Source organism: Rutidosis leptorrhynchoides, unplaced genomic scaffold (assembly GCF_046630445.1).
Source record: "Rutidosis leptorrhynchoides isolate AG116_Rl617_1_P2 unplaced genomic scaffold, CSIRO_AGI_Rlap_v1 contig416, whole genome shotgun sequence".
NCBI classification, from domain to species: Eukaryota; Viridiplantae; Streptophyta; class Magnoliopsida; order Asterales; family Asteraceae; genus Rutidosis; species Rutidosis leptorrhynchoides.
In genome coordinates, this window is record NW_027266649.1 from 33,485 (window position 1) to 48,870 (window position 15,386).

The 15,386-nt window shown below is 34.2% G+C and overlaps 2 protein-coding genes across 2 annotated transcripts; both read left to right on the forward strand.

The window, feature by feature from the left end:
• Window positions 1-876: 876 nt before the first annotated feature.
• LOC139883552 (NADH dehydrogenase [ubiquinone] 1 alpha subcomplex subunit 8-A-like) lies at window positions 877-2,154 on the forward strand. The gene is made up of 2 exons (XM_071867716.1): window positions 877-1,082; window positions 2,022-2,154. Exons 1-2 carry the CDS (start codon window positions 877-879, stop codon window positions 2,152-2,154), a joined length of 339 nt encoding a protein of 112 aa, XP_071723817.1.
• Window positions 2,155-9,238: 7,084 nt separating this feature from the next.
• Window positions 9,239-12,392, forward strand: LOC139883554 (sugar transporter ERD6-like 16). The gene is given in 18 exon segments (XM_071867718.1): window positions 9,239-9,436; window positions 9,607-9,669; window positions 9,777-9,866; window positions 10,010-10,069; window positions 10,167-10,232; window positions 10,322-10,387; window positions 10,486-10,561; window positions 10,658-10,722; window positions 10,810-10,902; window positions 10,984-11,064; window positions 11,157-11,241; window positions 11,335-11,381; window positions 11,475-11,537; window positions 11,637-11,702; window positions 11,704-11,751; window positions 11,846-11,905; window positions 12,018-12,132; window positions 12,277-12,392. Coding segments are annotated over 18 exon segments (1,458 nt in total).
• Window positions 12,393-15,386: the final 2,994 nt, after the last annotated feature.

Here is a 15,386-nt window from a genome sequence, read left to right on the forward strand (position 1 = left end):
TAGGAAGGAAGCAGACAACATAATGTGCAGAAGAAGAAGAAGAAGAAGAAGAAGAAGAAACCAAAACAGGCACATTTATTAAAAATTGCATCGGGAACTTTCTTTCGGCTGGGCTTGGGAGAAAAATCTAACTAGTTGATGAAAATATCAATCACTTTAACTAGTTAACACATCTATCTATCTATCTATCTATCTATCTATGTTTAACCAATACTGTAAGTTGAGAATTTTATTGGAAGAAAGAGAATAACTTGCTCCAAGCAGATTGCGGTTTCAAAAAGCAATGTGATTGATTGATTTACGAAACTCTCCCTCCATCTATCACTTTCTCGCCACTCTTCCTCTTAACATAGAAGAAGAACCCTGTTCCTGCAGCAGCCGATAACAGCCTCATGAACATGAATTTCTTCTTCTTTTTTGTCTAAGCCCCAAACAAATCAAAATTCAGTATTATATTACCACGAATAATCTAAATCAATTGCATCCAAGTGACAAAATAAAAAATTCAACCTACTCTTTTTCGCACCAGCAGTCAGACTGTAATTGAAACCTAAAAATTCGCTTCTTTTTTATTTTTCTATCGATTAAATGACGTAAGTAACCTTGAATTCTTACATAATTTACACATAATAACACTGCAAGCAGCGTACGTTATTTGCTGGGCTAGACTAATAATTTCGTGATAAAATCAAACCCATACCCATACCCATACCCATACCCTACCTAGGCTACATACACTCAAGAGTCACAAATTACAGGTACAAGAAACTCAGTCTGATTATTTTGGGATTGTTTCAATTAATTAATTAGCTTCACAATGTCAAAAAGTATTTGATTCTTAGTTTTTGGGCAGCTAAGCTGAATCGATAGAGAGATATGGCATCGGCAGCGGCAGCCGACGCGGTGGTGGACCCGGCAGGAGAGCCGATCCCGACGTCATCAGTCCTGACGGCGGCGTCCAAGCACATCGGAATGAGGTGCCAGTCGGAAAATGTAGCGTTCCTCAAGTGTAAGAAGAAGGATCCAAATCCAGACAAGTGCCTCGATAAAGGTCGCGACGTCACTCGCTGCGTCCTTGGCCTGTAAGTACGACATTTATATGATGAATTGATGATTATCGCCATGAAACTCGATGGAATTGATGCGATGATCAAGTTAGCCTTTCAATCATGTATTGAAATTCGGCTTGCCAGTGAGTTGAAAATTTTATTTTCGCCTCCGAAATTTCTGTCAACACTATGGCCCTTTTGTTTCTTGTCTGAAAGAGCCCTTAGATTTTAGGTTTCCGTTCAACTTGAGATGTGAGAATTTGTACAAGCAGTATACTGCATTTGCAGCTTGTTATTGTGTTACCTAGGATTTGCTTGCTTGTTTATACCATGATATGTCACAACATAAAGTATACAATCTCTGCTGGTTAGGTATTAAATTAATCTGTAAGACCTTCGGTTTTCATTGCAAGCGAAAAAAAATGCACTAAACAAAGACCTGTAATTACCTTATAATGATGAAACTTGTGCTTTGGAACATATTTTGGCACATCATTTTATTCGGTGTCACTTTAAATGGAGATTTGAAAGGGTAGTATGTGCTAAACTGATAAACTAATCGGATGTATAACTACATTTCCTAAGTGTATCCATCTGATTTGGTCATTTTATTTTATTCTGATAGTCCTAGCCAATCTATGTGTGAGATTCCAGCAGAAATGTTTTGTTCCTGTAAGAATTAAAAGGAACCAAAAAAAAAAAAAACAGAGTTGGTACAACACAGGGAAGAAAATTGTGATTTCTCTATCGATGATCTATTATATTGGAAATCGAGACTAATGTCAGTTTTGATACTTTAGAATTACCTTGGCTAGCATGCTTCATCGGTCCCAATTTTTTTAAGGATGAATAGTCAATATTGGTGCTTGTTAAACTTACATTATTGATCCGTCTTCTACTCTTCTTTCATGGTTTTGTTAGACCCTTATTTCGCTCATAATTGACTAATCGCCATATCTCTCCTCCATGCAGACTGAAAGATCTTCACCAGAGATGCACAAAAGAGATGGATGCTTATGTTGGTTGTATGTACTACAACACCAATGAGTTTGAGTTGTGCCGCAAAGAGCAGCAAGCATTTGAGAAAGCATGCCCACTGAAATGAAAATGACCAGAATAGTGCTTTTTTGTTACGTCTTCTTCTTCCCCAATAATATTTTTACCCAGTTTGCAAGGAGCTAATACTGTTGTTTCATTTAATGTCTCAGTCTATGTAATAATGTAAGATGGTTTCCCTTTTGAAAAGTCGCTCCATTTGTATGGTTTTGTGTCCTAGTGGCGTGAAATTAGATGTTTCCCGATTACATTTACAAGTGATGACTTGAATGGCAATTCTGGTTATCATTCATGAGAAAATTAATGTTCTCTTACAATTTCACAAGGAGGAGAAGATCGATATTGGTTTTGAACTCACTAGGATTAATACTCTCAGGCATATAGAATTCACGAGGTTAAGTTTCGTGGATAATTCATAATTGGATACTTGTTTCAGCAGCACTAGTAATAAATGGTGAAGATGAAGAGTAACAGAGCCTTTAAACTTCAGAGTTGAAATTATTCAGAAAAGTGCCAAAAGAGCTTCTTACCTCGTAAAACAATAGTTACTTGTAAAGAAAACAAAGGTCAAGCCACCATTCGCAATGGGGATCTTCTGAAGGGAACTCTGGGCCAACTTGGTGTGTCGATTTTGCCCCCATCTAGTCAGGATAATATGGACATCCAAGTATCTCTTCAGTTTATACTCGAGTTTTATCATTTTCGGGGTGTTCATAGTAATAATGCCATCATGATCAATCACTGTCCAATCAGTCTTTAAAGATGTATTCATCAAGTATGCTGGTTTTCATTTTTCGTAACAACAATGACCAGTTTTCATTTCCTCGAGAAATTCACCAACTTTCATAGTGACGCTGCATCATGGACTGTCGGAAAAATGGACTAATTCGAGCATCGATATCAATTTTGATGTCTTTGCATTCCTCCACTTCAACATGTCTAAGATTTGGTGGCTCTATCTCAATTTTATTTATCAACTCCCAACATCTCGTCACTCGAACCTTCTTTAGCTGGAGAAGCCTATGTAGCTTTACAAATTTTAAACCCCACCATATTCTGAAGTCAAATCTTTAATGAGAAAACACGTTTCATTGTAACATTTTTTCCGTCCCTCATGTTTTTTTCGTTAGTCTAAAAATTCCTTACGTTTCAAAAAATAAGCCAAAAATATCCTTCTGCCTCTAATTTTGCATATGTGGCGCCTAGTCAACTAACGGACCAATACATTTATGAAACGTGTTATTTGACTCATAAAAAACTTTGGCACGCCATCAAAAAATCAACATTTTCTTGGCAGAAATTGGTGATGTGGCAAAAAATGTGTGACGTGCCATTGACACGTATCATAATTTTATTGGTCCGTTAGCTGACTAGGCATGAGTAGGCGCCACGGAGCGCCACATAGGTGAAGTTAACGGCATAAGGGTATTTTTGGCTGATTTTTGAAAACGTGAAGGTTTGTTAAGCTAACGGAGATACATTAAGGACTGAATAAATGTTACAGGTGAAACGCGATGGATGAAAGTATATGTTTTCGCAATCTTTAATACATGGGCATTTAGATGCCAAATTATCAGACTTTCTCTCATTTAATGAAGACGAGTTCACATGGTGGACTACTTCGAGCTTCGGTGCATCATTCATTGCAATATTCTTCAAGCCAGTACTGCAATAGTTCAGCTCGAAATGTACAAGGTTTGGAGCATCAATGTGGATTTCTTTCAAGTGACGACAACCCGACCAATTTTTATGACAGTGAACTATGCAAGATAATTTGAGGTTAAGTAAATTTTTAATGATTTTTTTATCTTGATTTATATATTAGAAATCAAGTGGGAATTTTTCTTCTTCAAGATACTCATGAATACCAGGAGTCCAGGGCCTTGCAATGAATACAACTTCAGAAACAAAATGGTGTTATGGAGTCCGTGTAAATAACATCGTCTTGGTTTACATTAAAGCCAAATGGTTCAAGACATCGTGTTCTCCGGTCAGCGAGTAAGTCCGATATTTATTACAAGAGAAGATTCAAGGCGATCACTACTTATCCGGTGGTATAGGTGTGCCATGTTCATGTTAATTTCATGTTCATGTGGAGGATTGTAGGATAAGTTGGATCAACCCAACTTTGACCAAATATAATTTTGTGAACGTTAACCGAATGAGTTCGGTTATTGAGACTAACTTATTCGTCGTACCGTAGAGATGAAGTTTGTATGTAAACACGACATATTTGGTTGTGTTTTGAATGAAAAATAATCATGCTATTTAGGTTGACAATATATGTAGCTAATCCCATATTGAGCTTTATAAACAAGTTTGTTCAATTAACTTGTTATGCGCATGAGCAATAGATATGCATGACATCCCAACTATTTCTAATTTTTGGTCAAAATTCTTCTTGCAATTTTGTAAGAATGATAAAATCAAAATTAATACCGGTAGTTTTCATGCCTAATTAATCTTGTTTTTATTTAACAATTAAACCTGCGCATGCTAGCATAAAAGTCTTCGATGCTTTTCACCTTTTAATATACTACTATTATATATAAAAATGCTCCCCCGTCACCTTGAAATACAAAATCAAAGATTTCTGGAAAGATGGAGATATGGAGTCATGATGATCCGTAGTATGAATCTAGATATAGCCATGATTTTTATTCTCCACAGACCACGGTAAATTAAATAAATTAATCCGCAGAAAATAAATTCAAATTACATGATTATATCTAATTATCTATATATATGAATTTCATTAATTTTAAGGTAAATTACATCACACAATGCATTTTCATAATGGTTTATATCATAAGGAGAAGAGAGAACTTCAAAAGAAAAAAAGGAGAAGAGAGAGTTGATGGAAGCCCGAAAATATCGTGAGAGAGAAAATGAGGGATTCTAAATTAATAATATTAAATTAATAAATTTGTCATTAAAAAAGTAAATTAATGCTGTCGAATAATAATTTACATATCTTAGATGAGTCACTAAAATTTTATATTTGTCAAATTCTAATATACATATTTAAATATATATGTGATTAAAAACTTTCATCAAAAAATTTTTCATTTCATAAATAATAAGAATAACTTTTAAATTTATTCTAATTATAGATTTTAAATCAAAATAATAATATAATATATATATCTATACAAGATAAGATTTGATATTTGATTATTTTAATTTTAATCAAATACACTAGGTACACTTTACAAATAAAATATTTATAAAAATAAATTGTTAAGTAGTGATTTCTTCCGGGTTTTAAACTCTCTTTTTCCAAGCCAAGCCATCATTTTAAGACTCGGTGCTTCAAATTCAATGTCAAAATTCCTACAATCTTGCAACACAAGGTTTTCAAGACCTTTGATATCAATATTTTCTTTATCGTAAATTGTGATCCTTCTTGGCAATGACTTAAATACCAAATAACAATCCTTATAATTTCATCCAATGTAGTATCTAGTCCCAAAGTGAAAATTGTTCCTAAAAAATCGATTGTTCACACAAATACTCTCCCTCTCTCTGATCTTTATCGAGAGATGATGGAACTTCTCAGCTTTGATTTTCGAAACAAATTGTTTTAGAAACCATCATTCACTTACTTAGATGCTCTATAGTCGAAATAAACTTGCAACAGATTAAGAAATATGGATGAATATGATGTTATGGTCTTGCATGCTGGTATTATCCGATTATCTCGTTGATTTTACATTCTTCACTGCTACTCTCTTATTGGCGTTATTTCTGGTTTGCTGCTGCGAACATCACTGGATCGCTTTATTTTGCTATTGTCGGACTCTGGTTTTACTAATGGGCTGCTCGTGCTGATTTTTATGTGGATCCTTGGAATGCCATCTTGCCTTCATTGAAGAACAGAAAAGAAAAAAGAAAAGGATTTTCAATTGATCACAAGAAAAGATTTCAAATGATCACGAGAAAATGGTTCCTCAACCTCGTAGTTTTCTTTTTTTTTTTGATGAAAACCTCATAGTTTTCTGATTATCCACTTTAACATGCTTTGATCTTTTATCCGTGCTTTTATTCTAGCTTAATTTCTAGGTTGTATTGTTTCTTTAGTGTGCCTCTAAGTTGTGAAAGAAAAAAAGCTTACTTGACGGTGTTTCACTAAAACCTTTTCGAGATTATTCTCTCTAATTTCAATTTTTCCCTTAACAACGGGACACTTCAATTTTTCTTTTGATGCTTCAAGGGAAAAATTGAAACAATAGTAATGAATTTTTCTTTCATCGCTTTATCTTGTCTTACCCAATTCACTTTTGATCAAGCAATTGACAAGAATTAACTTGTTAGAGAGGCGATTGTTTGCAATACATCTTCAAAGTGCATAATATATGTTGAAATTCGATAAAATTGTTGATTATAAAAAAAGGAAAAGAAAAAAGAAAGTTTTAGTTATTACAAAAATATATGATTCATGAAACCTCCGATTAAAGGTGATGCCAAAACGGGCCATCAATTTCAGAATGATATAGAAGGGTAATATTATCTTAATCATCGACTCTTATGAGAAACAGACAACAATTAAGTCAATATATATTGATACATACATATATATAGCTGTATCGCTGTCCGTATGTGACCTCCCGTCCACAATTGTTTGGTTAGTATCCCAATGGCTCAACAATGTTAATTAATTAAAGCCACTTTACAGTTGTATACCCGTTTCACATTTTAATGTACCGATTAATTATTAAATATAATAAGAATATTTTTTATAATAAAAATAATTTTTAAATTATATATGATGTTTTGTTCGATTTGAAAAAATTTGAAATATTTTTTTAATAAAAATATTTTTATTATATTTGATTAATTATATATGTCTTTAAAATTCAAAATAATAAATATTGTGAAATGGAAGTATTATTTAGAATATGACAGACTATTCGTTGGCCGGCATCTTAAAAATTCCCGAATACACACTTGAATCCCATTTCTAGGATTAGCTTGAATATGTCGATCGCAAGACATAGTTGATTATAAGATCATAGGTTTAGGCCCTCATGAACGTCTAGTCCGATTTGAAATTGATCCGAAAATTAGACGATTTGAGAAGTTTGAATTGAATATTAAGTGAAGTATATACTCTTTCCGTCTCAAATTTTGCTAATATAAAACCCATTAAATCTAAATAAAACTACAACTTAAACCTTTTAATAAATATAAATGAAGATATTGAAATATAGGTCTAGCTACGCTATGGTTTGTGTTAGTTTCGTAAGAGGCTAATGTCCTTTTTTCTTTCTCTCCTTTTTTTTTTTTTTTCCTTTTTTTTTTCTTTTTTGAAGCATCGAAAAAAAGTGATATTCAATAAAGACAGGCGTAAAATACAGTAATTAAGGATGGAGGTAGTATAAAGATGTCTTTCGAAATATGCTTTCGATGTGTTTTATCATTTTCGGGCAGCCGTGACCAACTGGAAGCTGTTATGGACCCACATTCTGCACATTGGACTCCAATAATTAGTAGACTAGAAATTTTACTATTTTAGTTATATTAATTTAATTAATCTACCCATGTTAATTGTTATTGCTCCTATCACCTATGATTCTATCATTTTTTATGAGAGACAGCATCGGGACTTTTAAAATGTTACCGTTCCAGTCTTGAAAACGTCTCGACGATGGTAATTCAAGGAAAAATCGATCGAGACTTATCTTACCATTATTCGGATTTAGCTTACTTCCAATTTAATTAATACCATTATTTATGGCTAATTATGAGTATATGATTTCTTTTAAGTATAAATTCTCTTTATTGTTTAGGTAATTGTCAAGTTTTTTTTTTTATCTTTTATTTGAAAAATAATTAAAAATTATAATAGTAGCGTCTCCATCCCGGCCTAAATTTTTTATTTTACCGTTCTATGTCATAGTTCCCGACAATTAAAACAACATGTTATTAAATTTTAGTGGTGTGTATTTTAGATCCATCCGTAAATTTGACTCTCTCCTATTTTTATATTATCAGACCATTTTTCTATATGCATCAAAATAATAATTATGATATATTAGGTATGTGATTAAATAAACAGGAGTCTATTGGGTCGCACAATAGATTGTCGCGAACGGATTAGGATTAATTGTGCTGACCTAATTTTCGGTAGAAACACTATAAATACTAGTGTTGGCCGAAATTAGGTTTACAAGTGTGTTAGATAGAAGAGTTCTATCAGATAATACAACCAAACAAAACCCTAGTTATGCAGCAGAATTAGCATTCTGCTTCTCTTTCGTGCAATCATGTGTGTGAGTCAATAGAGATGCAAGGTTCGACTGTCGAGCGGAGTCTAATCATCACGAAAGAAGATAATCTAAGGAGGACACTTTTGAGAAAAGCTATTAGATTCGCATAATTCTTCTTTATTTTATCGTGTCTATGTTGAATCAAATTTCTTGAATTTTTCTTATGCGATTGATATATATATATATATATATTCCCGTTGCTTATATAATCATGATCGATGATTAACAATCCGATGGGTTTATCTATAAGATTAGTCATAGACGTTAAATATAAGGGGATATTCGTTAATGGCATCTCAATTAAGAAAAATATTGGGCAGGATTTGGTAGACTAAAATAAAAATAACATCGTTGACCGTGGACGACCACGGACACGGAAATTGCAAAACCTAAAGGACAGCTTTCTTTTTGAACAAACAACAAACATCAACATGGCCACCCGCAAATATGCTTATTTCTATCTATTTCTCGATTTGATTCAAAATAATATTATTAATCAATTAGTCCGAGTAATATCCAAGTAAGCACAAGATTATTTTCATTTTTTTTTAGGAAACAATCAAAGAAGAAGAGACTTGATCGATCGTCAGTGACAGCTAGATCTGTATCCATCCACATGACATGAACAAAAAAAAAAAACTACAATCCCTTGTTAGCAAATTTGCAGTCAAGGACTTTGATTTTCCTTACTTTCTCAATCATGTGAATGGCGACAAAAAAGAAAGAGAGAAAAAATCTCACACTAGTTCCTTGTATATAAACCCATAACTAACCTTGAGTTTTCCAAACCAAGCTTTTTATTTTCTTCTTATCTGATAGTATTATTTCTGATTCTTTAATCATTTTTAACTTTTCTGCTCTAAAATGGCAATTGGGGAGTGTAAAGATATCGAAAACGGTAAAGCTGATATGCTTCAGGATTTAGAACAGCCTCTGGTTGATAAAATAGTTTCTTATAGTAGTGATGATAATGACGAGAGCGAGCTCGGAAATGGTTCGATAAATATGGTTTTGTTAAGTACAGCTGTTGCTGTCTCTGGTTCATTCGAATTCGGATCATGTGTAAGTACCTTTTTTTTTAAAAAAAAAAAATTAATGGTTTAATATTAGAGTGTTCTTTTTTTTTTTTTCTGGTTCAGTTTACCAAACATTTTTTCATTTGGTTTTTTAAATTTATTCTGGGTTGGGGTTCCAGAATAGGTTTGTTTAGCTTAAGTTATGTTTTTTGACAGGTCGGGTATTCTGCTCCGACGCAATCGGCAATCAGGGATGACCTGAAACTCTCTCTAGCTCAGGTATCAATTTTACTAGATTTTATTTTCGGTTCAATTTGTAAATCACAAGTACTTGATATGATCCTGAAATGAATTGCTGCTAATTAACTTGTTTATTTATTTTTCAGTTCTCTATGTTTGGCTCTATACTAACAATTGGTGCAATGCTTGGAGCTGTAACAAGTGGTCGAATTGCAGACTTCATTGGTCGAAAAGGGGTACGCTAAAACTTACCAACTTTTTTTTTTTTTTAAAGTTTGCTAAAGAAAATATTATTTTTATTATTTTGTAATTCAGAAAAAAAGAAAAGAAAAGAAATGAAATTGTTTTTCGTGGTGCTATGGTTTTGACATGTGAGCAGGCTATGAGAATGTCGGCTTGTTTCTGCATTACTGGATGGTTGACTGTATTCTTCTCTAATGTAATACTCCGTATATGCTTTCACCATATCTTATACTAGTAATTATTTTTGTCCTTTAATTAATATGAAGATTGAAGACTGATGGTCAATAATTCAGGGACCTCTGTCACTAGACATGGGAAGGTTGTGCACAGGATATGGCATTGGAGTTTTCTCTTATGTGGTAATTAACCATTTCTCAAATTATATTTAATAAATTCTGTCATCATGAAGATAACTGGATTTTAAATTCTGTAAATGGATTCAATATAGGTTCCGGTATTTATAGCTGAAATCGCGCCAAAGAATCTTCGCGGAGGACTCACTACACTGAATCAGGTAGAAAAAGAACAGATAGCAATCACCTCACTTCTTATACTTTAGTTAACATAATGAATAATCTAATATTTCTTCGCAATTATATATCATGCATGCAGCTTATGATTGTTATTGGAGCATCAGTTGCATTCTTGATAGGAACTGTGATTACATGGAGAGCTCTAGCTCTAACAGGTTCAATTAATTAAGTTATTTTTCTATTTAATGTATTTTGTTGTTAATATATATAAAATTGCATGCTGAGAATTTTTTGTTCTTTTCGATTTTCAGGACTAATTCCGTGTGGATTTTTGCTTGTCGGACTATGCTTTGTTCCTGAGTCTCCTAGATGGCTGGTGAGCAGATTAGTATAATTAATTTTAATTAGCATTTTCTGTATAGATTATCATATCATAAACGCCCGTTTTGCCATTAATTTGCAGGCAAAGGTTGGCCATGAGAAAGAATTTCAAGTGGCATTACAAATACTCAGGGGGAAAGATTCCGATGTATCTCGTGAAGCTGCAGAAATTCAAGCAAGTTCCTTTAAACCTTACATAAAAAGAAAAGAAAAGCTTGGGAGTAATTAACAAGTAGAAGTTATTTCTCTTTTGCAGGCTTCCATTGAATCTCTACAAAGCCTGCCAATAGCTAGAGTGGTGGATTTGTTCAATACCAAGTACATTCGCTCTCTCATTGTAAGTTTTTGGCATTTAGCGACGATTGTAATCTTACTAATCTTGTTGTTATCATATGCTAAAGAAAGATTAACATGTTTTTTGGGCTTCAGATTGGTGTGGCACTAATGGTGTTTCAACAATTTGGAGGAATTAACGGAATAGGATTCTATGCGAGTGAGACATTTGTGGCGGCTGGTAATTAATCAAATCCTAGCTAGCTTCTAGATATGCATTTCAATCTCTCAATAATTTATTTAGAAAAACTTAATCGCTCTAACGCTATTCCAGGACTTTCTTCGGGAAAGATCGGAACCATAGCTTATGCTTGCATTCAGGTACTATTTGTAAAATTATATTGAATTGAAAAATCCTGAACAGCTAAATCTTATTTTTTCTCAAAGCTGCCATGAACCGAAATCGATTTTCAGGTCCCAATCACTTTAGTTGGAGCTATATTGATGGATAAATCAGGCAGGAAGCCTCTAATAATGGTAATTAAATTTATTTTTATTTTTTCTTTTTGTATTATATACTAGTTCTGTCCTAGAATTTGTGTCGATTATTACATGCAAAAATGAATTATACTGCAGGTTTCCGCAAGTGGGACATTCCTAGGATGTTTTCTGGCAGGAGCTTCTTTCTTTCTCAAGGCTCATAAACATGTTGCTTGATTTGGTACCAGTATTAGCTGTTGGTGGAGTCCTGGTAACACAACATTTCATATTTTCTCTTCCGTTCCATTCGGCTCACAAAATTCCGTGACTTATACATTAATTTCACTAATTATATATATATTTAGCTTTACATATCAGCATTTTCCATTGGCATGGGGGCAGTTCCTTGGGTGATAATGTCTGAGGTAAAACAAAAATCACTCTAATCCTAGAAATATCGGAATTTCAGATTTTGAATTTAACTAATTTCAGAATTAACCGTGCTGACTTCCTAGGTATTTTTTCTCCCTCTGGCAGATTTTTCCCATTAATATAAAGGGAGTTGCAGGAAGCCTTGTTGTGCTTGTAAACTGGCTTGGCGCTTGGGCAGTTTCTTACACTTTCAACTTCTTAATGAGTTGGAGTTCTTACGGTAAACAAAAATATCAGCAGTCATCAAAAATTGAAACTTATATAAAATTAAAGATTGAATTGATTTTTTTCTTCTTCTGAAACTAGTGTATGTATAAGTTAAAATTAAATAATAATTGAGATTTTTCTAATTTAATGAATACAGGTACTTTCTTAGTCTACTCTGGATTCTCAGTGTTGACTATTCTCTTTGTGGCAAAGCTAGTCCCAGAGACCAAAGGAAAGACATTAGAAGAAATTCAGGCTTCCATCAATTCATGAAACTAATCGACCAATGGAAAGACTCAAGAAAGATCAATGGATGCGATTTTTTCAGATAAACCGTTCACATAAGAATATCAAATCGTTGTGGTGGATCCAGCTTTATGATAAAAATTTATTACACTTGGAGCAACGAATTCCATCGATGGTGATGGCCGAAATCAAAATCTTAGTAGAACCATAGGGAGGCAGATTTGAAATTAAAGTTTTATTTTATTTTTTCTTCGATGGTGCTTGTACTCGAGTTAGTATTCATTAAGTAGGGGAGATACCACATTTCATTTTGGCCAAACCATACATTACATCGTCAAGTTTATTTTAATTTGTGGAAACAGATCTTTTACTCATTTGAACAGAATTCATCTCTCAAAAGGGCGTGTAAAAGCTTACGGCTGTGTTTAGTTGTGGGAAATTATCCCCACTCCTTTTTCTCAAGAAAATTCATTTATTTTCGATTTCATTTTGCTGAAAATTTTCCCGTGAAACTTGTTTAGTGACAAAAAAATTTCGTTTTCCCTTTTATCAAAAGTCAAAATCCCTAAAATTTCGATCAAACAAAATCCCCAAATATTTGGCCTTGCAAATGAATATCCAGACTTTCATCTCCATTTGATCAAACATAAAGGGACCTAAATACTAAAGAAACAAAATAAAATGACTAAAGCTTAATAAAATGACAGCCACATCTCTACGACGAGTTTTGAATTGATTTTCTTTTCTTCTTTAATGTTATTCTATTTGAAAAAATAAAAACTAGAAAATATGACTTGGTGGTGGCACTAAGGAGTTTATGGAGCCGGTGGTGGCAGCGCGAAGTGAAGACGGCGTGGGAGAGAGAGAATTAAAGGCTGACTGTAAATGTTGTTTTATATATATAGAGGGGTAAAATCGCCCCAAATGGTCAATTTTTCATTTTTTAGTTTGGGAAAAATCCAATTAGGAAGTTCTCCATTTTCCCCAAATTTAAGAAAATTTTCAATTTTTTTTTTCACTAAACAAATTTTCTGAAAAAAAAAATTGAGAAAAATTTCCTCAAATTTTTTTTTTTCCAACTAAATAGGCCCTAAAACTCTATGATTCTATTTTTATCCTATGTAATTTTTTACTCAATTGAACAGAGTTACTCCATGATTTTATTTCTATCCTATGCAATTTTTTACTCATTTGAATAGAGTTCATCCCTCAAAAGGACGTGTAAAAGATTACAGCTCTATGATTCTATTTCTATCCTATGCAACGATAGCAATCAATTCCGGATTAATTATGTATGTGATTTGCAATTTATTTCTTCAAGTGTATCCAATGTGATTCATAAACCGTTAAGACTGCACGTATGATCTTCCATTAAACCTCGCTTAAAATCTAGAGAAATATGACATTATTTTGACATTACCTTATTCATCAATTTGGTTAAAGTTATAAAAAAACTAATAATAAAAAAATCTTTTCTCCATCCTAGCAAAATAAAAAATTATTTTTCGACAGGATGTGAAAATATCTAGTAGTGGAGAGCACGCGTCTTCTCGGTTAGTCTTGGGGTAAGTAAATGAAGGAAGAATATTAGAGAGTGTTGATAATGTTTGAACGTCTACGACTTGAACTGGTCTGCAAGGCTCATCATGAGGTCAAAGGTGTCATGGTGTCAATCACTGTAGAGAGAGAAGTATCCCTTTTCTAGAATGAGAATGTTGCTCTAAGATGTGTTTGTCGTGGACACATTTATGATGGGTCTTCTATAATAGGATTAGTGTATTTCTTGGACACATAAGCCCTTTGACAGCGACCTGTGACCTAGGATCCGAGAGTCTCTTTGGCTTTGGGCTTTCTCGGCCTTTAAGAGGGGTCTAAGCCGATAGTCTCCAAGGCCCCGGGTCTCTTGTGGCCTCGCGATGGGGCATAACCGGGCATGGCTTAGTTCCTCCCAAGCCCGAGTCATCTACGAACTCCATGTTTGGAAGCCCTTATCATATCATTTGCCCCTTCTCTTGTAGGAGGACTATGATCTCGTAGAAGAAATATAGCTGGTTGAGGGCATTTACCAGACACTTGGGCCTTGGCTTAGCTCAGAGCTTTATTCTTACATCGAGTCTGTGTGGGCATTAAGCACTCTTGCACCACAAACACGAAGGTGAATAACGACCCAGAAATGCCGATGCACATAAATGCATCGCTATAACGTAATATAGCGACACAAAGGCGACACATTTGTGTAAATGGCAACGCAATTATGAACAGGAAGCGAAAAAAAACTAGAAAATGACGCGTGTCCAAAATACTGATGCACCTTAGCGACCCATTTAAATACATCGCCATGTTGATTCATAGAAGAAATCAATTACTCATAATGGCTTTCCAACACCGTGATGGTAAAAAAGAACAATGGAAAATGGTGTATTTGCATCGATTCGTGACCTCAACGCCGTATGTCCAAAATACCACTACCCTCTCATCGAATAGACATCCTTATGGACGCCACCGCCGACCATGAGTTGCTCGGCTTTATTGATGCCTTCTTTGGCTATAAAATAATATTGATACTCTTGTCAGACGTATCAAAAGTGTTTTTGTGATTGACAGAGGCCTGTACTGCTACGTCGCCATATTTTTCAGCTTGAAAAACGTGACGTGGTAGCCATCAATGTCGTTCTTGTTAAAGAAGAATGTCGGGCCCAAAACTCGATCTATTACATCAGCAAAATCCTTCAAGGAGCGGAGGTGCATTACTCGAGAGTGGAAAAATTTGCATTAGCACTCGTTACGGTCGCGCAGAAGCTCATGCCGTACTTCCAGGCCCATCCTATTAGAATTCTAACTTAACAACCTTGAGGAAAATCCTCCACGACATCAAGTCAAGTGGGTGAATGATCAACTGGGCGGTCGAGTTGGGCGAATTCGACATTTCTTATCACTCTCGGCTAGCAGTCAACGGTCTGGCCTTGGATCGCTCATGGGTGATCGTTATAGGAGAGTACACGGCTCAAGAACCGAGGCTGG

Bases quoted from the DNA above. Each gene is read 5' to 3' on its own strand.
- LOC139883552 (XM_071867716.1), top strand. From the start codon at position 877: ATGGCATCGGCAGCGGCAGCCGACGCGGTGGTGGACCCGGCAGGAGAG. The intron at 1,083-2,021 runs GTAAGTACGACA...TCCTCCATGCAG, and splicing joins ACTCGCTGCGTCCTTGGCCT to ACTGAAAGATCTTCACCAGA.